Raw genomic sequence first — 25,244 nt, forward strand, 5'->3', positions numbered from 1 at the left:
TGCACTGAGGGACCTGGACTCTGTCCCTGGAACCCCAGCATCCCATGATGTCACACTATGGAGTGCAGCCTATATCCCCAGACCCCCCCAGTGTTCCCTGATGTCCCACTACGATCCATGGACCGTGCTCCTGAGACCCCAGCATCTCATAATGTCCCACTGTCAAGTGTGGATTGTATCTCTAGACCCCCCCAGCATTGCACGATGTCCCACTCTGAGCCATGAATTCTGTCCCTGGAAGCCCAGTTTCCCATGATGTCACACTTAGGAGCAGACTGTGGCCCTCAGCATCCTGCGATGTCACACTATGGACCATGGAGCGTGTCCCTGTCACCTCAGCATCTCACAGACATGACCACAGCAGCAGGATCTCTGGAGCCCTGGTCCTTGCCCCTGCACTGTGTGCCTGACCCTGCCCACCCACCCCCTGTGCTAAACACATTTAAACCTGCACAAACATTTAAACCTGTCCTAGGAGGCTCCAGTCCTCTGCTGGCCTGCCAGAGCCTTCTGTGGAATAAGAAACCACCCCAAAACACATCAAAGATGTCCACAGAGAGGCTGTTTAAGGGGAAAGAGCTTCTGGGCTTCCCATTTGAGGGGTATGTTTCCCTTCATGCTCAGCCCAGTGATTAGTGCTCTCCAGGGACTCGGAGCTGCAGAATGAATTTGAGAAGACAGAGCAGTGTCAGGCTGTTAGAGGCTCAAAAAGGATCTTGGCTCCCCTGAGCCCCAAGGCTGAGCACTTACCATTCACATTTAACAACCAAACGCTTCCAAGGCAGGCAGAGGCCTCCCCGCTCCCTGTCCCTCCCCGAGGACACCATTAGCACCTGGAAAGGGAGAAGGCACGGCCTCGGCAGCGCTCAGGGCTGGCCCCGTGCGGGCGGGGGCTCCAGACAGCCTCGCGCGCCGCGCTCGTATTTTTGGAAACAGCATCCCAGAGGGCTGCAGTGGATGCTGCTTGTTCTCCTGCCAGCCCTGACTGCTTTGGAAAGTTTGGTCGAGCTCCCTTTGGCTGCCTCTGAGTTATTCAAGCCCAGAAAGGGGGTTATTGCTTACAGGGGGTTCAGATTGTTTTTTCCCAAGCGCGTTTGGGGTGAGGAAGCCCAGATTTGGGCTGGCCATGCAGCTCCTGCAGGAAGAGTCATGGCTAACCCAGTCATGGCTAACCCAGCAGAGCTGATGAAAAGCATGCATTGAGAGCTGTGGGTCTGCTCTGCAGCCGGACAAGAGGCACCTCCTTGGCAGCCCAACCACGTCCATTCCACTCCCCCAAATCCCTCCACGCCTCTGGCAGAGCCGCCGTGCCCAGCAGACGAAGGTCTGGCAGAAAAAGCTGGACAGGAGCAGGCAGGGCTGCTCCAGGCTGCACCACGAGCCACCCCAGGAGGCCGGGACACCCCCTCCTCTCCCTCACTGCTCGCCAGCCTAAGGCTGATCATAAAGAAACCTCTGTGCGTCTCCAGGGAAGCGGGACTGGGAGAGGGGCACAAAGCCTCCCGCAGCTGTGTGTTTGCAAACAACCCAGCTGAGCTGTGAAGAGGGGCTGAAAGCAGTAATTGTCTTTAATTAAAGGAGGTTGGAGGCATCTCAAGCTTTGACAAAAGACATTTCCAGTCTGCTAGCAGCTCCAGCACTCGGTGCCGCTGCAGCCGCAACCCGGCCGGGGTTCAAAGGCAGCGGGTGACAGTGGGGACAGGGGGACCTCACCCCGGGCTGCAGCTGCAGCAGGACCAGGGCAGTGCCACACACCTGCAGGGCACGAGAGGAGGGCACTCTGCACCCCAAGGAGGATGCAGGCAGCCAGCAGGATTTAATACCTGGGACCCCTGCAAACCTTGTGCCTGGCACCAGATGTGGGCCAGATGTGCCCGTGTGGGGACCCAGCAGCTGCCTGAGGCATCCCACCCTCCTGGGGGACCTGGCTGCATGTGTCTGTGTCCAGGGGTGCCACCTCAGCCCTGCTGGGGTCTCAGCCCTGTCCTGGTCTGCCCTGGTCCCCCCCAGTGCACACAGCCAGGCCACAGACCAGACACCAAGAGTGCTGCTGCTGCCACTCCTCCTGGGCTAATTAATGAATCCTGCTTATTAGTGAGCTCCCTGGGCTGCCACGGAGCTCTGTCATGGTGCTGCATCCTTGCAAGCTCATGTTGGGCTCCACAGCCTGAGCAGACACCACCAGACCCCCACCCTCACGGATGCTGCCACCACAAAGCCCTTTGCAGGGCCAGCCCTCGCTCCCAGCCATGCTCTGAGCACCAGGGAGATCACAATGTCTGCCTGAAGCTCAGGGTAGCACAGCTCAGGGTAGCAAAATGTCCTCCTTCCCTCCTCTCCTCCATCCTCTGGGGCTGAGGCTCCCCAGGGAGGGCCTGTTGCCCACCATCCTCTGCTTCCTCCCTCCCACCTTTGCTTTTGGCCTTCCAGCACATCAGCATGCAGGAAATCACTACTCTGGTTTCCATGGAAACCCCATCATGCGGAGGGGGCACCCCCAAAATGTATGAAACAGTTGGTCTGGTGCAGCTTTGGTGGTCCCAAGTGTCCTGCTCTCCCACCCCTGGCCTGGCAACCCCTCCTGAGCTCTCCCACAGCCCCACTGAGCCCCACTGGGTCAGGAAAGCTGGGATGGAGGGAGGAATTCTGCTGCCAGAGAAACATCACTGCCTCTCTTCTTGTTTGCCCAGAGAAGCTGCAGCTGCCCCATCCCTGGAAGTGTCCAAGGCCAGGCTGGATGGGGCTTGGAGCAGCCTGGGACAGGGGAAGGTGTGTTGGAGATTACCTGGGACAGGGGAAGGTGTGCTGGAGATTACCTGGGACAGAGGAGGGTGTGCTGGAGATTACCTGGGACAGGGGAAGGTGTGCTGGAGATTACCTGGGACAGGGGAAGGTGTGCTGGGGATTACCTGGGACAGGGGAAGGTGTGCTGGGGATTACCTGGGACAGGGGAGGGTGTGTTGGAGATTACCTGGGACAGGGCAGGGTGTGCTGGGGATTACCTGGGACAGGGGAAGGTGTGCTGGAGATTACCTGGGACAGGGGAGGGTGTGTTGGAGATTACCTGGGACAGGGGAAGGTGTGTTGGAGATTACCTGGGACAGGGGAGGGTGTGTTGGAGATTACCTGGGACAGGAGAGGGTGTGCTGGAGATTACCTGGGACAGGGGAGGGTGTGTGGGAGATTACCTGGGACAGGGGAAGGTGTGCTGGAGATTACCTGGGACAGGGCAGGGTGTGCTGGGGATTACCTGGGACAGGGGAAGGTGTGCTGGAGATTACCTGGGAGAGAGAAGGGTGTGTTGGAGATTACCTGGGACAGGGGAGGGTGTGCTGGAGATTACCTGGGACAGGGGAGGGTGTGTTGGAGATTACCTGGGACGGGGGAAGGTGTGCTGGAGATTACCTGGGACAGGGGAGGGTGTGTTGGAGATTACCTGGGACAGGGGAAGGTGTGTTGGAGATTACCTGGGACGGGGGAAGGTGTGCTGGAGATTACCTGGGACAGAGGAGGGTGTGTGGGAGATTACCTGGGACAGGGGAAGGTGTGTGGGAGATTACCTGGGAGAGAGAAGGGTGTGCTGGAGATTACCTGGGACAGAGGAGGGTGTGCTGGGGATTACCTGGGACAGAGGAGGGTGTGTGGGAGATTACCTGGGACAGGGGAAGGTGTGTGGGAGATTACCTGGGACAGGGCAGGGTGTGCTGGGGATTACCTGGGACAGGGGAGGGTGTGTTGGAGATTACCTGGGACAGGGGAGGGTGTGTTGGAGATTACCTGGGACAGGGCAGGGTGTGCTGGGGATTACCTGGGACAGGGGAGGGTGTGTTGGAGATTACCTGGGACAGGGGAAGGTGTGTTGGAGATTACCTGGGACAGGGGAAGGTGTGTTGGAGATTACCAAGACAAGGAGCCCCTTCCCATGGCAGGGTGAACACTGGATGAGGTTGTTTAAGGTCTCTTCAACCCAAACCACTCCAGGACTCTTTAGGCAGGACTGAGCAGCACCTGGGTTTGAAGCAGAGGTCTGAACCCTCTGCTTAGCTCTGCACACTCTGCTCCAAGTGTTTTCCCACGTGTTTCCTTCATGCCATGCCCTCACCCACTCCATGTCTGCCTCGCACCTGGAAGTGCTGAAAACCAGCCCTTGGACAAGGATAAATCCCTACCACGGCCCCTGCAAAGGTGCAGAGAGCCAAATACACCCAAAATCACATCCCAGAGGACCCACCCTGCCTGTTGGGCAGGTCCCCATGTGAATATTTTTGCCTGGGAAATCCTGGAAAGAGCAGCCACGCTCTAATTCAAGAGACACAAAAACAAACTGGGATCACTTCCATCTGTGCCAGACAGCAAAACTTTCAAGAAGAAGGGAAAAAAAAAAAAAAGACCAGTTCTAATTATAGGGTATCATGAAGATCCACACGCTCAGATTTGTCACTCTGTTTCCAGATTAGCCCTCCACATGGTGACAACGTGAGTGAGCAGCAGGCAGAGTGACATTCCTCTCCTGCTTCATAATCCCCTTTGGAAAGCAGGAACACCAAGCAGAGTAAGCACTGACTGAGGGTGAACCAGAGCCTCCTGCCATTTCCTTTTATAGAATCCCTGTGGCTGGAAAAGCCCTCCCAGACCATCGAGTCCAGTCATTAACCCAGCTCTGTCAGATCACCTCCAAACATGTTCCCAAGTGCCACATCCAGCTGTTGTTTAAACACCTCTAGGGATGGGAACTCCACAACTACCCTGGGCAGCCAATGCCTGACCACCCTTTCCATAAAGAAATTTCCCAATACCCAACTATATCTGCCCTGGCACAGCTTGAGTCTGTTTCCTCTTGTCCTGTCCCTCATTCCCTGGGAGCAGAGCCTGACCCCACATGGCTGTCCCCTCCTGCCAGGAGTTCTGCAGAGCCAGGTCCCTCCTGAGCCTCCTTTTCTCCGGGCTGAGCCCCTTTCCCAGCTCCCTCAGCCACTCCTAATCAGACTCATGCTCCAGACCTTTCCCCAGCTCTTTTCCTGTCTCTGCACATGCTCCAGGAAGGTCCTGAGGCTGGGATTTGCCTGGATGGAAAAGCAAACTGGAGAAAACCTGGAGATTACTTTTCCTACAACACCTCCCTCATCTCTTATTCCTCAGTTGGTGCCACAGGTTCACTCCCAGGGTGTAAACTGAGAGTAAAACACCACCATTCCTGCCTGGCTCCATGTGGCAGCTGAGGCAGGGGATGGTACCTGTGCAGGTGACAGGATGGCAGTGCTCACTGTCCCCATCCCAGGACAAACAGCCCTGCAAGGGCAAAGGAAGGCAGGCTTTAATCCATCACTGGGGTGCACTGCAGGGAAAGGGGAATGAGAAGCTTCTCTGTGAATGAGTCATTCCCCAAATTCTTCTATTCCTGTTTTCCCCCTTTTCCTCATTCAGTTTTATTAATGAGGCTGCACAGATGCACTGAAAGGCTCAGAAATCATTTTGCTCACCATGCTGCAAGGAAAGGCCTGCAGCAGAGGGTTTACCCTTTACTGGGATAAACCCTCCTGAGCTTCCTGCCTCCAGCTCTGGGAACCCTCTGGGTGATGGCTGGCACAAGGGAGCAGCTCCAGCATCCACTGCCTGGGCAGCCTGAGGAATCACCTTCTCCTCCTCCTCCTCCTTCCTTGAGATCTCTGAGAGCCAAAGGTGGTTCTGTAGGATCCCAAACCATCTAGGTGGGAGTGAACAGGGAATCTGCCAAAATAATCCTCTGGGATCCTCTGTGGTGACAGCAATATGGACAGACACTGCAGAACTGTCACCAGTACATGAGATGAGGTATAAGGTGAAAGGAAGGGGAGGGAAAGGGGCAGAGAAAGGCTTGGGAAAAACAGATGGTTTCCACTGAAATGTCTCAGGAGGGAGACCAGCCCCTCAGAAATTCCAGGTTAGGGGTCTGATGCCCAGCAATGTCCTGCATCCTGACTGTTCCATACACATGGGCACTTGGGGCCACTGCCTGCAGCCCCTGCCCCCATCCATCCATCCTGCATGTCCCAGGGGATGCAGACACCCTGCCCAGGAAGGGCTGTCCTGAGGGGCACGAAGAGGAACAGTGTGATGGAAACCTCTCCCTGCTGCCCAACATGGTCCTGATGCTGCACAGCCCCTTCCTGCCTCCCCCTGGAGCCTCCTGGAGAGCCTGGGCCATAAAAAGGCAGATCTGGGGCATCCCATGGAGTGTACTGCCTGCTGCTCCTGCAGCCACTTCAGAAGCCACCACAATCTTTTCCAAAGCCATCCAGGCTGGGAGAAATGCCATGGGGAGCAAAGCAAGACTGTTAGCCTGCTCCATGGGCTGCACTTCAGGCTGCACTGGAACTCTGACAAACCTGGAGGGTTTGGGCATTTTGGTATCTGAATGATGACCCCTTTCTCACATGATCATTTATCGTTCACTCTGCTCCTGTTGCTGTCCAGCTGCGGGTGGAACAACCACAGGACTCTTGGGATCACAATGTTTTGGGGGAAATTGCTGGCTGTGGTTTCAGCCTTAACAACAGTTTGAACACAGGGTCTCTGTGAGGTCCAGAAGTGCCAATAGTCTGAAAGTGCCAACAGACTAAAAGTAGGAGGCTGTCATTGATGAAAACTGTCAGTGCCCAAATCCTGAAGATATTCCCTCCAAACGCAGTTGGAATTTGCTCCTGGCCATGGGAGTTATTTCCAGCCTGTGGCTCTCCAAGGGGGCCCTCACCTCAGGGTGCAGGGATGCCCATCCCTGGCTGCTGCTGCAGCATCACTGGGGTACCCACAGCCCCTCACGGAGCTGGGGGCCGGTCCAAGTGCCTGGGGAGCAGAACCACACACTCAAGCATCAAGACTCCCCCTGGCCAAGTGACAACATCAGTTTCTGCTAAGGTCTCTCTGGTTTCTGACACAAGGAGCAGAGCCAAAATCTCTGGGTTACCTCTAAGGACTCTTGAGGATGCCAACTCCTTGGCAGGTGTCATTTCAACATGCTGAGGAGAAGAAGAGATCTCAGATTTTGAAGATCTTGCTGCAGAAACCTGAAAAGGCTTCACAGGTTGTCACAATGTGTTCACACAGGTCCCCTTTTGGGTGCCAGACCACAACCTTTTCCTGCCTCCCCCTCTCAGGCTGCTTTCCAGACCAAATGACTTCTACTTTCCTGCTCATGCTATTCCCTGCTCCCCATTTTCCATCTCCAGGACCTGCCATCCTACAAACTACAGCTTCTCTGGTCCTTCAGCCACTTTCCCCACTACTTGGACTCCAGCAAAAGCATTCAAGCCAGGTGGGCAGGGGGCTGCTGCCCTATGGGAGGAAAACTCCTGCTGGAGCCCACAGGATGTGGTTCAGAGCCTCTTCTGTTTAAGCTCTTGGGAAGCATCCAAAGAGGGAACTCAAGGATGGGAAGGGTCTGGAGGGGAAGGCAGGAGGTGTTTAAGTTCCAACCACCCACACAAGGACTGGGCATCACAGAGCAGCATCACCAAACTTAAGGTCTCCTTCAAATCATGACAGTAAAAGTGTATTTTCCTTGGCCAAACCTCATTAAACCTTGTTTGAAGTTTGGTCTGTGTTAACAGAGCCATTGTATGAGCTATGAACACTTTGATTCAATTTCCCAACCTTTATGGGGACTTTTCTGTGCACTTCCCAGTGACAGATTATGTTTCTAAGGCATAAGGGGAACAATAACAAGTTTCCTTGGAGCTAATTGAGCTAATCATGGTTTATAGATTAAGTTCTCTGCAAGGTTTTTACCTAGTGTGGCTAAAATCAAAGAGCTGTGCTCTAACTGAGCACATCTGACTCATCTGACATCAGAAAAATTTTAAATCAGTGCAGAGAATGTCGGAGGGTATTTCCCAAAATTAAATGTACAATACAATCTCTTGGCTTTGGCCCAGCTTGCTGAAAAATTTCAAATGAAAAAGAAAAAAAATCCTCAAAAGCAGTATTTTCTCCAATCTTCCTCAAGTTACATATGATGAAGAATATTCTCCTCTTGCCCCATAAAAATCCAGCACTGTGAGGAGTTCAAGGAAAAATCCTCCTTCCCCCCCAAGATGTCTGAGAGCTTTCAATCAATCAAAGGAAAAAAACTAATAGCAAAAAACTACATTCCCTTCATTTTATGGCAATAATGAGTTAAAATCCTGGAATCCTGGGCCTGAATCCCAGCTATTCATTCCAGCTCCTATTAATGTTTACCACTTTTCTCAGGAAAAAAAAAAAAGGGGGGAGGGGGGAAAGGGAGGCCAAGGAAGGAGAGAGAGGAATAAATGAATAAATGCTGCTCTCCCACCAGCACCAGCACACGATGCTGCCAGAGCTGCTATTCCCTGCTCACATGGGTGTAGCAGCACCAGGAATGTGGTGTTTGATCCAAAATGCTGTTTCATCTGTAAAAATAAAGCAGGGGGAGATTTTCTCCTGGGTACACATCAGCTCCAGCAAAGCACCCGTGTCTCTGGGTGTCCCTGTGCCCCAGAGGGACAGAGGGGACACCAGCCCCAGGTCTGCTTTCACTGCCCTCCCCACATCCCCTCGCTGATTCCAGCACAGTGGGATGGAGGGAACAGCCCATCCCAGGAGGGGAAGGGGGCAGAGACCATCCTGCAGTTCTGTGTGATATTCAAGGTCCCTTCCAACCCAAACCATTGTGAGACCTTGAGCAGAGGGATGAAGGGGCTGGGGCAAAGGCTCTGGGCAGCAGCAGCTGTGGCAGACAGTGGTAATGTAAAACTCCACCACGTTTCCCTGAGGAATGGCCATCATTTCCCTCAGGGCTTTGCTGGACCTGAGATCTTCATCCTTCCCTCCAACCCAAGGGATTTCTGACCTGCCCACACTGATAAATGAGAAGAGGCTGTTCCCTTCTGGGCTCCCATGGGCTGCTCCCAGATCACCTCATGCATCCTGCTGAGGTCTTTCCTGCACCATCACAGCAGGGCTGGGAGAGCTCTGCAATCTCCTGCTGCTCAAAATCCACACTCATGTCCTCATAAACCTCATCTCCTCCCTTTCTCTGCAGAGAAAATACTTCTGTGGAAGGTCTCAGTCCATTCCTTGTCTTGAAAGCAAAATGAGAAAGGAACTCTCATTTCCTTTGTTTCCCAAGAAGGTGTAGTTCCTCAGAAGCTGCATTTCCTATTCAAGGTGAGTGGTCCATCTCCCTCCTCTGGTAGCACATCTTTTGCCCCACTCCTGGACCATGTGTGACCCTCCCTGTGAGATCAGCATCTCTGGGGGCTTCACACCACCAGCAAATCAATGCCTCAGCCCCCCTGTCTGACACCCCCTTGCTCTGCCAAGCTCCCCTGGGTTCTGTTCCAACCTCCCAAAGCCCAAACTCCAACAGGAATGTGCAGAGGACAAGCAGAAGGCAGGTGTGGAGTGGCTCCCAATGAGCAGCTGCAGTCACCACCACAGCCCTAATTGGCCTCACAACATGGAGAGGTCAGCAAGAAGAATCAAAGCCATGGAAAGAAAGACTCTGTATTCTTGCTTCCCAGACAGAGAGGGAGGAGAGGGAGAAGCCCCAAAAGCAGAATCCAACAATGCCACCGAGCCCTGGCCGGCTGGGAGCATTCAAATTGTCAACAAGCCTGTAGAAAAGGCAGACAAATTCCTGTTTTGTACTTGGGAAGGAGCCAGGTGATGTAATCATCTTTGAGGATGATGGTGGAATACTTTCCATTCCAGCAGTAACTCAAGATGTTAAATAGCAGCCACTAAAGTTAAACATTGCTAAATAAGCCTGTCAGGGCAGCACCTACCTAAGGGGGTGTAAGTGATGGACTGGGGCACACTCAATGCTCACTTTCCACACGCCGTGAGGCAGCAGGGTGTTTCAGAGATGGAGGAAAAAGCTATTTGCTAAATGAGGCAGTTGTGGCTATTTTAGGGTTGCAACATCAGTACCAGTCAAATAAGGCTGTGACAGCTCCAGGACTGGGTCAGTGAGGGATTAAAGGAAGGCAGGGATAGTAGTGCCAACCTGTGTGCACTCAGGGAAAACAGATTAAGGCAAATTAGCCTTGTATGGGTTTTTGATGCAATTACAAGATTGACTGGGGGGTAATGGCATTAATGTCACCCACCCAAACCTCTGCAGAGCCTTTCCCTGGCTAACACACGGGATATTTTGGTTCTGAAATCAGTGGCTCCACTGACACCATGGGACATCCTCGATGAATTAAAACTTGGCAGGCAGACACGGCGCGGCCGGAGATGCAAGCGGGGCTGCTCCTGCTGCAGCCAACAAATGTGGTTCGTGCCTCTGGGCTGTTTAACATTTTTATCAATGACCCAGGAGAAAGCCCAAAGTGTTCCCAATAAAGTTAGCTGTTGACATGGAAGCTGTGGAGTGGTAAATACTGAGAATGATGGATTCCTGATACAGCAATCCCTGGGGAACTGGGCACAGGCAAGAAACTTGCATTTCAGTACAAACGTGTCAAATCACACCTACAGGGACAAGGATGCAGTCCCAGTTCTCCCAGTCCCACAAGAAAGGACAAGGATCCTCCAAAAGCATCCAGAGAAATGCCATTGCCAAAGTGGTTAAACAGAGGGAGATGCAGGCAGAGGGAATCTCAGCATCCCCTCTGGCATGCAGCTGATTGCCATGAGTAGCCTGTATGTGGGGAACTGGATCTGCCAAGGGAAATGCTAAAGCAGTGCCAAGGGCTGGGGAGAGCCAAAAAAGTTGGCTGAAAACCTTAGCAGAGGAGCAGGGGCCAAAGATTACCCTCAAACAGGCACAGAGAGCACAGAGGTGTGGCGATGGATGGATGGAGCTCTCTGAGGTGGGAGTGCCAGGCCCAGCAGAGTAAGAAAGCAGGGACAGCCTCTGGAAGCATTTAATGGGCAGTTCTCTGTCTCTGGAAACATTTCCAGAACAACTGGCTGTATCTGCTCCAGTTCAACCAGGAATGCTTCCTGGAAGAACTCGATTACCCCATGAGCCTTACAATTTATTGGCTGGGTCCAGCTTTATCAGAGGAGGCCCAGACCCAAAACAGGCCCAGAGCCATAAATAGCCTTTTATCAGGAAAACATCATGTCCTCATGGGCTGTGACTATGAGACAGCTCAGACAGGCCCTGCTCCAGCACATCAGGAAGCTGCTCTCAGCCCTCAGCACACACTTGGCCCCCTCCATATCCCAAGTACAGCTTGGCTGCTTCCCACCCTCTGTGCTGGAGGGATGGCTCTGGGTCCTTGTCACACATGCTTGTCACACCTGAGCCCACGTCACCCACACATGGTGGGGTGGTGGCAGATCTGCTGCCCTGGCCATCAAAATCATGGCAGAGAAGGGGACCCTGCTGAGCCCTGGGGCTCCTCTCAGGGGAGGGCCAGCTCCACCTTAAGCTGCAAAATCAGAGAATCCCAGAATGGTTTGGGTTGAAGGGACCTTAAAGCTCATCCAGTCCCACCCCCTGCCATGGGCAGGGACACCTTCCACTGTCCCAGGTTGCTCCAAGGCCCGTCCAGCCTGGCCTTGGACTCTTCCAGGGATCCAGGGGAAGCCACAGCTGCTCTGGGCACCCTGTGCCAGGGCCTAACCAGCCTCACAGCCAGGAATGCCTTCCAAATATCCCATCTGTTCCTGCCCTCTGTCCATTTGAAGCCATTCCCCCTTGTCCTGTCCCTCCATCCCTTTCCTCAGTCCCTCTCTAGCTCTCCTGGAGCCCCTTTAGGCACTGCAAGGGGCTTTGAGCTCTCCCTGGAGTCCTCTGCAGGTGAACATCCCCAGCTCTCCCAGCCTTAGCTGCAGAGCAGAGGGGCTCTAGTCCTCATAACATCTCTGTGGCCCCCTCTGGACTCACTCCAGCAGCTCCATATCCTGCTAATGTTGGGGACTCCAAAGCTGGAGGCAACATTGCAGGAGGGTCTCACAAAAGCAGACTAGAGGGGCAGAGAACAGAGAAGAGAGCCAAGGAGAAGACAGCTGCCAGCCTGAATCTGACTTGGTTTCTCCTCATCCCATCAGCTCAGCAGCTCCTCTCCTCTTTAGGAAGGCCTGTGACCCCAAGGGATGACACCAGATGTCTCTGACAGCCAGAGAGTGTCACCACCAGCTTCTGCGTGGCAAAACCATCTCTTTTCACCCCAGCAAGACCAGGACTACCAGGACTCCCAGTTCTCAGTGCTGCAGGAGCACAACAAAGAGAAGGCAGGAACCAGAGATGCCCTGCTGTGATGGAGAGGAGCTGCAGAAGGGATGAAGGGCTGGAAGCAGCAGCCATCAGCTCCTGTCCCTGAGCCCCAGAGCCATGCAGGCAGTGCCCATCCTCTGTCCCTGAGCCCCAGAGCTGTGCAGGCAGTGCCCATCCTCTGTCCCTGAGCAGCACAGCCATGCAGGCAGTGCCCATCCTCTGTCCCTGAGCCCCAGACCATGCAGGCAGTGCCCATCCTCTGTCCCTGAGCCCCAGACCATGCAGGCAGTGCCCATCCTCTGTCCCTGAGCCCCAGACCATGCAGGCAGTGCCCATGCTCTGTCCCTGAGCAGCACAGCCATGCAGGCAGTGCCCATCCTCTGTCCCTGAGCCCCAGACCATGCAGGCAGTGTCCATCCTCTGTCCCTGAGCAGCAGAGCCATGCAGGCAGTGCCCATCCTCTGTCCCTGAGCCCCAGACCATGCAGGCAGTGCCCATCCTCTGTCCCTGAGCCCCAGACCATGCAGGCAGTGCCCATCCTCTGTCCCTGAGCAGCACAGCCATGCAGGCAGTGCCCATCCTCTGTCCCTGAGCCCCAGAGCGTGCAGGCAGTGCCCATCCTCTGTCCCTGAGCAGCACAGCCATGCAGGCAGTGCCCATGCTCTGTCCCTCAGCCCCAGACCATGCAGGCAGTGCCCATCCTCTGTCCCTGAGCCCCAGACCATGCAGGCAGTGCCCATCCTCTGTCCCTGAGCAGCACAGCCATGCAGGCAGTGCCCATCCTCTGTCCCTGAGCCCCAGAGCGTGCAGGCAGTGCCCATCCTCTGTCCCTGAGCAGCACAGCCATGCAGGCAGTGCCCATGCTCTGTCCCTCAGCCCCAGAGCGTGCAGGCAGTGCCCATCCTCTGTCCCTGAGCAGCACAGCCATGCAGGCAGTGCCCATCCTCTGTCCCTGAGCAGCACAGCCATGCAGGCAGTGCCCATCCTCTGTCCCTCAGCCCCAGAGCGTGCAGGCAGTGCCCATCCTCTGTCCCTGAGCAGCACAGCCATGCAGGCAGTGCCCATCCTCTGTCCCTGAGCCCCAGACCATGCAGGCAGTGCCCATCCTCTGTCCAGCCAGCCCAAGGGCACACAATGGCTCTGCCCCCGCCGTGCCTGAGCGGAGCCAATGGGCACGGGAGGCAGAGGGAGAAACGCTCGATGTGCTGCATGGGAGGAGGGGAGGGGAGAGGAGAGGAGGGGGAGGCGCAGACAAAGAACAGGGAGATGGAGAGAAAAAAGCAGGCAGGGAGCAGAAGGTGAAGCGGGGAGGACGGGGCTGGGGTGTGTGCAGCCCCTCACAGCGAGGAGCAGCAGCCAGCCCCTCACAGGGCCTGCAGAAGCGGCAAGCCAGCCCAGCCAAATGAAAATCTCTTAACCACACTGAATTGTTAACTGCCCCCAAATCCTTTTGTGCTGGGGCTGCGAGCTTAGAAGAGCTTAAGCTGTTAGATGCATGAACTTCCTCCATAAATATCCCTTGTGCACACTGCCGCGAGCAGGCTGCCGTGCTATTAGCCAGATGAAAAACCCAGCGGAGAAAATGAGCAACTCCTTCCAGCTGCACACAGGGGTTGTCCATTCCTTGGGATGCCCTTCTCCACCTGGACCCCTTGGTGGAGCAGGACCTGGCCCCCCATGCTCCCTGCCACGTCCTGTTTGGGCGCCTGAGTGTGTGAGAGAACTTCACCCCCAAAGCCAGCTCAGATTTGCTATTGTTTTGCTTCTGGAAAGGGGCCCAGAGTCCCTCCCACCCCTGGAAACACGAGCAAACCTGCCAGCCACATGTAGGAGTGAGTCCTCCAAGCCAGGCGGCTCCGCCGCTGCCTCCACAGGGAGCGGGGCAGGGACCCGGCGGGAGGAGGGCAGGGATGCAGGGACATATCCCAAAGGGACACATCCTGCAGGGACATATCCTGCAGGGACACATCCCGCAGGGACACAGACCACAGAGACACATCCTGCAGGGACACATCCCAAAGGGACACAGACCACAGGGACACATCCTGCAGGGACACATCCCAAAGGGACACAGACCACAGGGACACATCCTGCAGGGACACATCCCAAAGGGACACAGACCACAGGGACACATCCTGCAGGGACACATCCCAAAGGGACACAGACCACAGGGACACATCCTGCAGGGACACATCCCAAAGGGACACAGACCACAGGGACACATCCTGCAGGGACACATCCCAAAGGGACACAGACCACAGGGACACATCCCACAGGGACACATCCCAAAGGGACACAGACCACAGAGACACATCCCACAGGGACACATCCCACAGGTCCTTCCTGAGCAGAGCTGGGTGAGCAGCCCCTTCCCAGCCCTTTGTGCGGCTCACTGGGAGGGCTGGGAGAGGACAGAGATTCCATGGCTGTCCTGCCAACTCTGTGTCTGGCTCTCCTCCCAGTCCCCACTCCTCTTCTGGGGGCTGCCAGGGAAAAATGGAGGGGCACAATCCCGGGTGCCATCCAGCCCTGATTGCACCCCACGCAAGAAGAGGAAGGGAAAGAAGGAATGGGGAAGGCAAAGGCAAAGACTGAAGGGAAAGGGAAAGAAAACAAGAGGGGGAGAAAGGAATAGGAAGGGGAAGAAAAGGGAAAGAGGAAGGTGAAGAGGGAGGGGAAGGGGAAACGGAAGGGAAACGGGAAGGAGAAGGGGAAAGGTAAGGAGAATGGAAAGGAAAGGAGAAAGGAGAAAGGAGAAAGGAGAAAGGAGAAAGGGAAGGGGAAGGGGAAGGGGAAGGGGAAGGGGAAGGGGAAGGGGAAGGGGAAGGGGAAGGGGAAGGGGAAGGGGAAGGGGAAGGGGAAGGGGAAGGGGAAGGGGAAGGGGAGGCAGTCCCGAGCCAGCTGCCCCATGGAGACGATGGGCTGGCGGCCACCGCGTGATTAATGAGGGCGGGGAGCGCGGGGCCGGCGCTCGCCAGCACCGGCTGCAGGAACAGCTGCCGAGGTACCGGACCTCCCAAAATCCTGCTGCTGCTGCTGCGGCTGCTGCTGCCCAGACAAAGAGGGGACCGGCCTCTCCCTCCCTCCCGCTCCCCCGCCTCGGCCCCCGCTCCTGCCGGCTCTGCTCCCCCAGCCCAGCGGGACAGGGCTCTGCAGGAGCGGCCCCGGGAGCCCCTCCCGGGCCATGCGCCGGGGCTGCCCCTCGGCTGGGCTCGCAGTGGCACCGGGGGCTCCCCAGGAAACCCCGGCTGCATCAGAGCAAAGCACTGTGCAGGGCTGGGTCTGCTCCGGGAACAAACAGGCTGAGACGGAAAAGCTGCCATGAATCACTGGGGCTCTCTGGTGTTGCTACGAATGCTTCACTTGGGAGTTGTAAAAGCCCCGTCTGCCCTTCGAGGCAGGGATCAGCCGGGCTCAGTTTCCAGCAGTGCTTCCTTGCTGCCCCCATCCCCATCCCTGCTAAGGCTGTAAGACACTTGATCTGCCCGAGCTCGGTGGGAAGAGGCGTTCAGTGGCTAAGCATGGAGTAGCTGAAATAATGGATATTAAATGATCCCCACAGCACATCAGGACCTGATTTTTGGTGCATGAGCAGCCCAGCCACTAGCAGCAGATATGGAGCCCTCTCCAAGGGGATGATACAGCCTGCAGTCCCTACCGAGCACAATCAGATTCTCCATTCCCCTCTCCAGTGTGTCTGTCTCCTACTACCAGCACCCTCCCCTTGCTTTGGTTCTACCTGGCCAAACCTTCAGAGCCAGAAGAGAGGAGACACAGCTCCTCCCTTGGCTCTGCAGTGGCCACCAACGTGTCTGTAATGGATCTCAGAAGCCCTGGCTCTGCTTGGAGTGTGCCAATGCTATTGGAACTGCAGAGGGATTTGGAGGTTCAGCCAGGACAGGGGAAAAAGATCCTGTTTGCCAAACTCTGTGGTTTGCTCCGTGCATGGCACAGCTGCTGGTGCCCATCACACAGCTCTGGGGTCCCCACCTTCCTCTGAGCAACCCCAGGAGCTCCTTTCTGAACCTTCCCAAGCCCATGTATGACTGGACGGGGGCACAGACATCAGCTCAGGGAGGGGAGTGCTGAGCCTCTTGCTGGCCTGGGACTAGGCTGGCTCCATGGTGCCCAGCTGAGCTCAGCAGGCACTCACAGAGTCTGCTCTGAACATCTGTGGGGGAGGAGAACATCTAGAGAGGCAGAACATTTATAGGGCAGGAAACCTCCGGCTGTTGAGGAGCACAGGGGCCAGGTATCTCTGAAGAGGCCATGACCATGTCCTGCCCTGGGCCATTTGCACCTCACCAGGAAAACACTGTAGACAACTTGCTCCCTCGCACTGCACCCTTTTGGGACCCTGCCTTCCCACTCCCCTCATCCAAGAAGAGATTCAGCCCATGCCAAAGCACACAGCAAAACCAACAGCATAACAGCCCCAGGATTTTGGAAGGCAACTGCAGATTGGTGACATGCACCACATGTGTGTGCCTCCAAAACCTGGAGAGCATGGATGGCACCAGCAACCGGCGCCAGCCCTGAACCCAGTGACTCTGGGGACCCGAAGGTCATGGACAACCTCTGCAATGGACGGATGAGCCTGGGGCAGGAAGTGAGCAGCTGGGGAAGGAGTCAGCCTCCACACGTGCCCCTCTGCCACCCCTGCCCAAGGAGGTCCCTCCCAGACGGTTCATGCAGATCCCAGACGCAAATCCCGAGTGCCCCCAGCAGAGGAGAGCCCGTGGTTACCTCTGCAGACGGTCCCGTTCTCCACGGACTCGTAGCCAGCCCGGCACATGCAGCGGCCGATGGGCACCAGCCACTCGCCGTCACCGTTGCAGTACAGCTTGATGGGCACGTCCACCTCCTCAGCATTGGCAATGCACGTGCCCCTGGCTGCCACCAGCGAGGTGCTCTCTGCTCCCGACAGGGTTTCTTGGAAGACGGCCCCGTTCTGGATCACACGGGGACATTTGCGGTAGAAGACACGGACGGCAATCAGGGACATGCAGCCCCCATAGTCCTGGAAGGCCAGGTAGAAACCATTCTTGGAGACAGGCCCAAAACTGCGCACCTCAGTGTTGATCTTCATCACCCGTCCACCTAAGTCCACCTGTGAGAAGCTCTCGTCAGCAGCGATCGTGTCCACCTTCATCCAAGGATTCTCCATCCAATTAGGAAAAGTCTTGGTGGCCGAGTCCAAGTCTGACTCGAAATAGTACAGGTTAAAAGTCTCCTTACAGGAGCCTGGGACATTTGGGATGCTGCTGCAGTCCCGGACAGAGAATTTCATCTCCACGTGGATGCGGTGTGCTCCTCGCCTGCGGATGTACTTGGTGCGGAGCCAGTTGTTCTGGCTGGACTCAAAGACGTTGCACACCTGGTAGGTGCGGATGGTGTTCATGTTCTCATCGTACCCACTCACCTCTTCCCACTGTGGGCAGGACACACACAGTCAGGGGCTGCTCTGAAGGGGTGCTCCCCACCCTGCTCACCTCTTCCCATCCCCACGATGTGCCACGTAGGCTCTGCCAGCCCCAGCTGCCCCTCTCTGTGCCCACCCTGTCCCACAGGCTGTCCCAGAGTGCCCAGCACCTCCTCCCAGCACCCCCCTGCAGGTGCCCTGTACCTGCCTGGGCAGGGTTGGACCCACACTGTGCCCCAGGCAGGCTCCACACTGTGCAGACAAAGGGGTCCCTCAGGCCACCTTGCTGGCACTAGCACCATGCCCCATGCCTGGATTCAGGGTCAAGCCTCTCTGCAGCTGGAGAGACAGCAAGGCCACTACTCTGCAGAAATGGTTTTAGTAGGGACTGTGCCGATGGCTGCACTGCACTGCTGTGCCTCTGGCAAAGGAACACAGTGCCTTTAGCATAGGGATTGCCACCAGTGCCACTGGTTACAGACATGGCAACAGGACCTGCTTCCTCATAAGCCATGAAACCTCCTGCCTGGCTGCAGCCAGGGCCTCTTCCCAGGGGCAGGATGGGACCATGGCCAATCCTGCTGTGTTCCCAAAAAGGGAGGTGCTGGGTAAGTCCCACTGGAGCCCTCATCCTTGCCCCTTTGACAGTCAAATGCTTTGGGGCTCCTCCAGCAGGTGCTCAGGTCCCAACCCCAGCTGTCCTGAACTGGATCTATGGGATGCAGACATGCCTATGAGCTGTGCCATGACAGCAACATCCTTCTCAGCAAGACAGCTCAGAGCTGACAGATTTCCCCATGGGAAGCTCTGCCCAGCTCTCCCCAGCTGACTGACTCTGCCAGCTCTGGAGGAAGCTCCGTGGAGTTACAGAGAACATCCTGAGCTGGAAAGGACCCACAAGGATCATCAAGTCAACCTCATGGCCTTGTACAGTCATCCCAACAATCACACCCTGTGCTTGAGAGTGGTGTCCAAACATTCCTGGAGCTCTGGCAGCCTTGAGGCTGTGCCCATTCTCTGCGCAGTGCCCAGCACCCTCTGGGGGAAGAACCTTTTCCTAACATCCAGTCTAAACCCCCTTGACAGAGCTCCAGCTGTCCCCTTGGGTCCCCACAGAGCTCAGGGCTGCTGTGATATCATCTGGCCTTCTCCAGCTCTCTGCCCTTTTCCCAGCCTGTTTTTTCCCAAAATCCTCCAGTGCTTGTTGTCTCCATTCTGTGTAGGATGGGGACATTTCAGAGGGGGATGCAGGGCATGAGCTGCAGCCTGTAACTGGCCACTGCTCCTCTGCAGGGAGCACCAACAGGGAAGGGTCTTTGTGAGAGGAGAACCCTCAGCGCACAGAGCATCTCCTCCTGCCCAGCCCCTGCCAGAGTGCAGAGCATCTCCCTGCAGTCCCATCCCCACCCAGGGCATCTGTGTAATGCTGGCAACAGGGACCAGAATCCTGCTGGCGTGTGACACAGTCCCAGCCAGCTGGAACTGCTCCTTCTGAATTTCTTCAGAAAACTGTTCAAGTGGAAGCCAAGCTGTTTCCCATGGATGTTACACCCCAAGCAAAACCCTGCCCTGGATGCAGGATCACAACACCCAGGGCAGGGGAGCAGCACAGCCCAGATCCAGCACCAGTGCCAGGACCAAATCCAGGGAAAATCCTGCAGGAGCAGAGCACTCCCAGCCCCTCAGGTTGTAAATGGCCTCACAAGGGCACCCAGGACTGGGGAAAGAGGCTCAGGAGATGGGAGACAGATTGCTCCTAGCACATCAAGGCTCACAGCCCAACAGAAGGCTGTCAGGGAAGATCCCCAACAGCTCCAACCACTTCAGATTGGCAGTAGCTGTAAATCTGCTGCCAGGGCTGGGGGACAAGAAGAGCATCCTCGCAAAACACAGCCGGAGCATTTGCTTTGTTTTCCAGAAATAAATTTGGTGTGTTAGTGGAAAATTGCAGGATCTCCCTGCTTTTCAGGGCACTGGTTGGGAGGGGAGTGAGGGAATCAAGGACAAAGTATGTGGAAGCAATTCCTTCCCTTGCCCTGCCTCTGATGTGGCTCTCCCTCACCTGGACCACTCCAGACCCCCACCTTGGCAGCTAGCAAGACCAAGGGACCCCCCACACACACCTGCCCCAGCCCCCAGGAAGGGTAAGGACATGAGCCCAGAAAGCTCAGCCTTGGTCAGGCAGGAGCAGCACATGGTGGAATGAGAGTCTCCAGGGCTTGGGATGAACAGGAGATGGAGGCAGGGTTTGGGGACTTATATGAATGGCACAAGAGTTTCAGAGCCAGACATAAAGCAACTGTTTGGGCTTTGGGGTCTGTAATAATCCCCAAAAAGGAGCACAGGGCAGCTTCTGTCTTCCAGGTGATGCTGGCTGCATCCAACCTGGCCAGCCACCTCTGAGTGGGATGCACTGCCTTGTCCTGCCCTTGGACATGAGGCCATGAAGGCATCACAGAATTGTCACCCATGATGTACACAGAGCAGGACATGATGTGCCCATATCCCCCCTCAGGGCCCTGCTCAGAGGTGGAGACAGGAGGCGATCCCACCAACCACTGGGACTGCATGGCACTGTCCAGATGGGCATCTCCACCCCGATGGGGGTCCTGGGAGCACCCTGGGGGCCAGGCTCAGGATCCCCAGCATCCTCCCACATCCCTGCCACAGCAAGTGGCTGGCTCCAGACTTCCCTTTTCCCAGATGGGAGAGAAAGTCATCCCCGTGCACCAGCCCCTGCGCTTCCTCGACGCTTAATTAGAAGCCTCTCCCTTTCTCTTGGCTCTCTAATTAACATGCCGGGAGCTCAAAGGAAGGCAGCAGCACAATAACCCAGGGAGAGGCTTCCAGCAGGCCCCGGCCTCATTACGGCCAGGCTGGGGAGCGGGAGCAGGGCGTGCTTCACATATGGAAACACCGCAAACAAGAAAGGCTGGGCCACGAGAGAAAGAGACTTGACCTCTTCTCCCCTGCATTGTGTGCCCGTCATCCCCCTCGGCGGGCACTGGCGGGGCCGGGCAGCTCTGCCCTTTCTCATGGTGATGGGCAGCGCCCGTGCCTGGCGCGGCACCGCGGCCACGCTGCACGGCTCGGTTTAATCTCCCAGACAAGGCTTTTCTGGGCTCTTTCTTTTCTTCTGCCAAGTCGGCTCAGACTGGGGGCATGCTGTCAGCCTGGGGGTGAGGGCCACAGAAACGTCTTCATCCAGCCCCTGCAGAGGGTGGATGGAAGGCAGGATGGAGCCTGAGCCACCGCTGCCATGCACAGGCATGGAAGCATCTCCAGGCTTTGGCCAGGCTGGATTGGGCCATCCAAATGCAAGGGAGCAGGTCTGGGGGGTTGGACACTGTGGCTGCTTGCTGGTTACCACAGCCAGAGGTGGGCAGGATGCTCTGAAGCACCGTGATGCCCCACGTGGGACACAGAGGGGGCTCCACTCTGGTTTTCTCCCATGAGCGGAAGGGTGCAGAAATCAGAGTCACAGAATGTTCTGAGGTGGAAGGGACCCACAGGAATCATTGAGTCCAACTCCTGGCCCTGTACAGACACCCCAACAACCCCACCCTGTGCATCCTTGGGAGCGTTGTCCAAATGCTCCTGGAGCTCTGGCAGCCTCGGGGCTCTGCCCATTCCCTGGGAGCCTGGGCAGTGCCTGCACCCTCTGGGGGATGAACCTGATGCACTGCCTTGCCCAAGCTCTGCTTTAAAGGAGTTTCTTCAGGGTGATCTTTGAACATGTTTCAGGATACACCTGGCCCTGGTAAAGAAGACAGGTAGTTCTGCTGAGCCAGCAAACATCTCTCTGTGGGATGCCAGTCCTTTCAGGACCTGAGCCTAATGCCCTCATCCTGCTACAAGTGACAGGCAATGGAATAACAACTGAGACACTGGGGACAAATGATGGTGGCCTTGGCATATTGTTTCTTCCTCTCCTCATTTTTAGGTGGCTGCATGCCAGCTCTATGGAGACTGTGATTCCCCTAGCACCACACTGTGTGACTCTGTGGGGTGGGAACAACATCCCACTAACACCAGGGTATTTTTTGGAGTATCATCTCCTAGAAAACTATTGGAAACCTCAACTGTGCTCTTTCCACATGGCCAAGGCACTTTGCATCAGTGCCTGACTTTTCCTGGGCCAAGCCTGCCACATTCACATGCAGAAGAGACCCCAGAGCAGCTGCAGGTCCCCATCAGGTGATGCCTTACCCCTGAGGGAGGATGCACCGTCCAGCCCAGCTCTGCTGTCGCCGTGGTGGAGTCCATCAGTGTCTCTGTGGAAGGAAGGGGAAACAAGGAGTCACTGGCTGCTGATGAAAGGACTGAAGATGGAGACAGGGAAAAAGGTGGAGAGGAACTAGCCCAGGGCTGCAGGGCTGGAGCCCATCCCACACTGAGCCTTTTGGCCACATCTCAGCCAGGGGACCCAGGCACTGGTCCCTCCACCCAACTGCTCCCCACCCACTGCCCACTGCTCCCTGGCCCCTATGCAGAATCATGGAATCAAAAAATGTTAAGGTTGGAACTGACCTCCGAGATCATCAAGTGCAACCATCATCCCAGCACCAAACAATGTTCATCATTAAATCATGTGTTCATCATTAAACCATCAATAAACCACTTGTGAACCACTTGTTCACAGGTGCCACATCCACACGTGTTTTTTAACATCTCCAGGGATGGTGATTTCACCACTGCCCTGGGCCAATGCCCAACCATCCTTCCCATGAAGAAACTTTCCCTAATATCCAATCTAACCCTCCCCTGGCACAGCTTGAGGCTGTTTCCTCTTGTTCTGTCCCTGTTCCCTGGAGCACAGCCCGGCCCCCCCAGCTGTCCCCTCCTGGCAGGAGCTCTGCAGAGCCACAAGGGCCCCCCTGAGCCTCCTTTGCTCCAGGCTGAGCCCCTTTCTCAGCTCCTTCAGCCCCTCCTGGAGCTCCAGACCCTTTCCCAGCTCCATCCCCTCCTATGGAAATGATCCAGTCCCTCAACATCATAATTTTCATTAAGGGCTCAAAACTGACCCCAGGATTTGAGGTGGGACCTCAAGGTGCCCAGCACAGGCAATGTCTCCTGCTGTGAGTGAGGACTCTTCCATCCATCAGCCAAGCTGGATTTTCCTCCTCTCAATCCTAAATCCAAGTACCCTCAGCCCAGTTCTACCGCTGCATATGAGGAGCAGCCTGAGCAGGGATCCTCCATCACCTTCTAGTTTCCTTTGCCAAAAGCGGGATTTTTTTTTCTCAGCACTTTGCATAGTAGGGAGAATCCTCTGAGATGCAGTAGGATGTGGGGAGGAACAGCACTTTTAGGACTTAAAAGTACTAAAAAATTAAACCACTGTTAAAGCTGGTTTTCCAGATGATTTGGGCTGAAATAGGTCAGGTGATGGTCACCGACCAGCACAGACAAGTCCTGCTCAGCCTTTCCTGAGCTGCAGGAAGGCCTCCTCACCCTTCCTGCAGCTCATGATGCTTCCCACACTGGAGCTCTTTTCATCCCAAATAGCTGTAGATTGGTTTAACTCTACTGATGGCACAAGGAGGGCTGCTCAGGTGATGGTACCCCAATATCTGGGCCAACATGAGCAGCTGAATGTGCCAGCCAGCCCCATCAGAAATAAATGGGACAGCCTCTTGGAATCGTGGTTCAAAAAGCCAGCTAACATTGAGTCCCACCATTACTGCAGCACTGCCATGTTCTGCACTAAACCATGTCTCTAATAACCACATCTACTCACTTCTTTAACACTTCCCAGGGAGTGCTCAAAAGTCTTTTTTGGACACTTCCATGAGTGGCTTGCAGAGTCTGGGTAACTCTCTGTTCCTCCAGGTCTGCAGCCACATGCTCATGGCAATACAGGGATTCTTCTGCACCACACCCAGGGCTGACAGTTTAAGAAAATAGGACAATATTCCTGAGTTTAGGAAATGCAGTTTAGAAATTCTGCCCAAAGGCCTCAAAACACCGAGGCTGGACATGAGGGGAGTGTGGTGGGACACACTGCACAGGGCAGCACATGGCCAGTGATTCTGTGCTGAGACCATGGTCATGCCCAGAGGGGAAATTCTGTCCCTCTGTTCTGCAGGGACAATGTGAATCCCCTGATTTCAGCACATGCCCTGGGGATGCCAAATGCACTTGCAGGGATGCTGGGAAGTGTGCATCCCATACACACTAAGAGTCCCAGAATTGCTGGGGTTGGAGGGACCTTCAAGACCATCCAGTCCCACCCTCCTGCCATGGGCAGGGACACCTCCCACTATCCCAGGTTGCTACAAGCCCCGTCCAACCTGGCTTTGGACACTGCCAAGGGTGGTCCCAGAATGGGAATGGAGAGTTACTGGGTGTAACCATGTCCTTCTGCTGTGCTTCTCCCCACCAGAAAAACAAGCACACTGCCACAAACCCCTCAAGAACATCTCCACCTTCTCCACTTTCACTCCATTGAACAAAAACAAAGGAAGAAAAGCTCAGCCTTGAGCAGATCCATCACTGAAGAGCCAGGCCTGGATGCAGAGGTGACAACTGCTCCATGCATGTGACCTCCTGCTCCCCACTGGCACCCCAAAAAGTGCCTGGGCAGCACTGTGCTCCCTGCACCTACTCCTGGCAGTAAATCCTCCTTAGACTGTGGCTTGTTCATTACTCCTGGTTCCAGCCAGCGGTTTCCAGTTCACAGGAAACCAGGATTTCGAAATTTGGTTTTATTCCAAGAGTAAAAAGCAAAAAGTACTTCTTTTCAATTTTTCCCACTAAGAAGAGTTCTGGAAAACAGCTAATCCCGAAATGTTGTGGGTCAGATTTACAAAATTTCTTTTTAAACTGAGTATTTGTTTACATAGGCCAATAATACTGTTTACTTTATCAGAGGATCTTGCTTTTTCATTAAAACACCAGTGGCGTTTGATCTGAAATGAAAACAACATTTTTCACACAGTGCTAGCAAGAAGCTTTAAAAACCCCCTGAATTTGTTACTTTATCTTAACTATCAATGACAGTGGTGCATAGTAAGTGCATTAATAGCAGTGACTAAAATGGAAAACAAGATATATTCTAAGTCATTACAAATAATTCCCCAAATAAAGTTCATATTTTGAAGCATTTTGCATTTTTAAAAGCCTTTTATTCAATGAAAACTCAGTGCAGTGGAAATGTTGTGCTCAGTACACCACTGCTCCCACCCCCTTATCCTCAGCTGAAGGATCCCCTTGGAGCTCTGCATCCATTCTGGCTGGCCCAGAGAGAAGGAGGAGAAGAAATTTGCAGGTTTTAAGCAAGTTTTTCCAATGGCAAATTATCTTCCCATAAAAAACACCAGATATTCCATTAATTTTAGTCTGGATTTACACCATTTAGCTGCCAGCTATTGGATTTCCTTTTCCTTCTACAAAGACTCTGCAGTCCAAAATCCTTCTCTCTTGTGGTGCTCACGGGTGGCAAATGATCCATCTCCAAGACAACTAAATTAGCTCAGCTTCCTTCTTCTTCCTCCCTAAACCTGGTTCCTGTTTGAGGCTCCTGTTTATCACCCTTCACAGTGCAGGGGGTCCCAGGGCTGTGGTCCCCATCACACACAGCTGTAACACTCCAATGTGCCCCTTCTGGGGCAGTTTTTGCACCAAGCTGCTGCCCAGGCTGAAATCCTTTTG

The 25,244-nt window shown here is 55.0% G+C and overlaps 1 protein-coding gene across 4 annotated transcripts in view; it reads right to left on the bottom strand.

Moving 5' to 3' along the window:
* The window catches only part of EPHB2 (EPH receptor B2), a 133,508-nt gene that overhangs the window by 71,966 nt on the left and 36,298 nt on the right, over positions 1-25,244 (bottom strand). For all 4 annotated transcript variants that reach the window (XM_036396154.2, XM_036396152.2, XM_036396153.2 and 1 more), the window contains exons 2-3: positions 21,801-21,865; positions 16,916-17,600 (exon numbers count right to left, since the gene is read on the bottom strand). In XM_036396154.2, the coding sequence (XP_036252047.2) occupies positions 16,916-17,600; positions 21,801-21,865 (750 nt within the window). The remainder of the gene's footprint in view (positions 1-16,915; positions 17,601-21,800; positions 21,866-25,244) is intronic.

Source organism: Molothrus ater, chromosome 23 (genome assembly GCF_012460135.2).
Source record: "Molothrus ater isolate BHLD 08-10-18 breed brown headed cowbird chromosome 23, BPBGC_Mater_1.1, whole genome shotgun sequence".
Lineage (NCBI taxonomy): Eukaryota > Metazoa > Chordata > Aves > Passeriformes > Icteridae > Molothrus > Molothrus ater.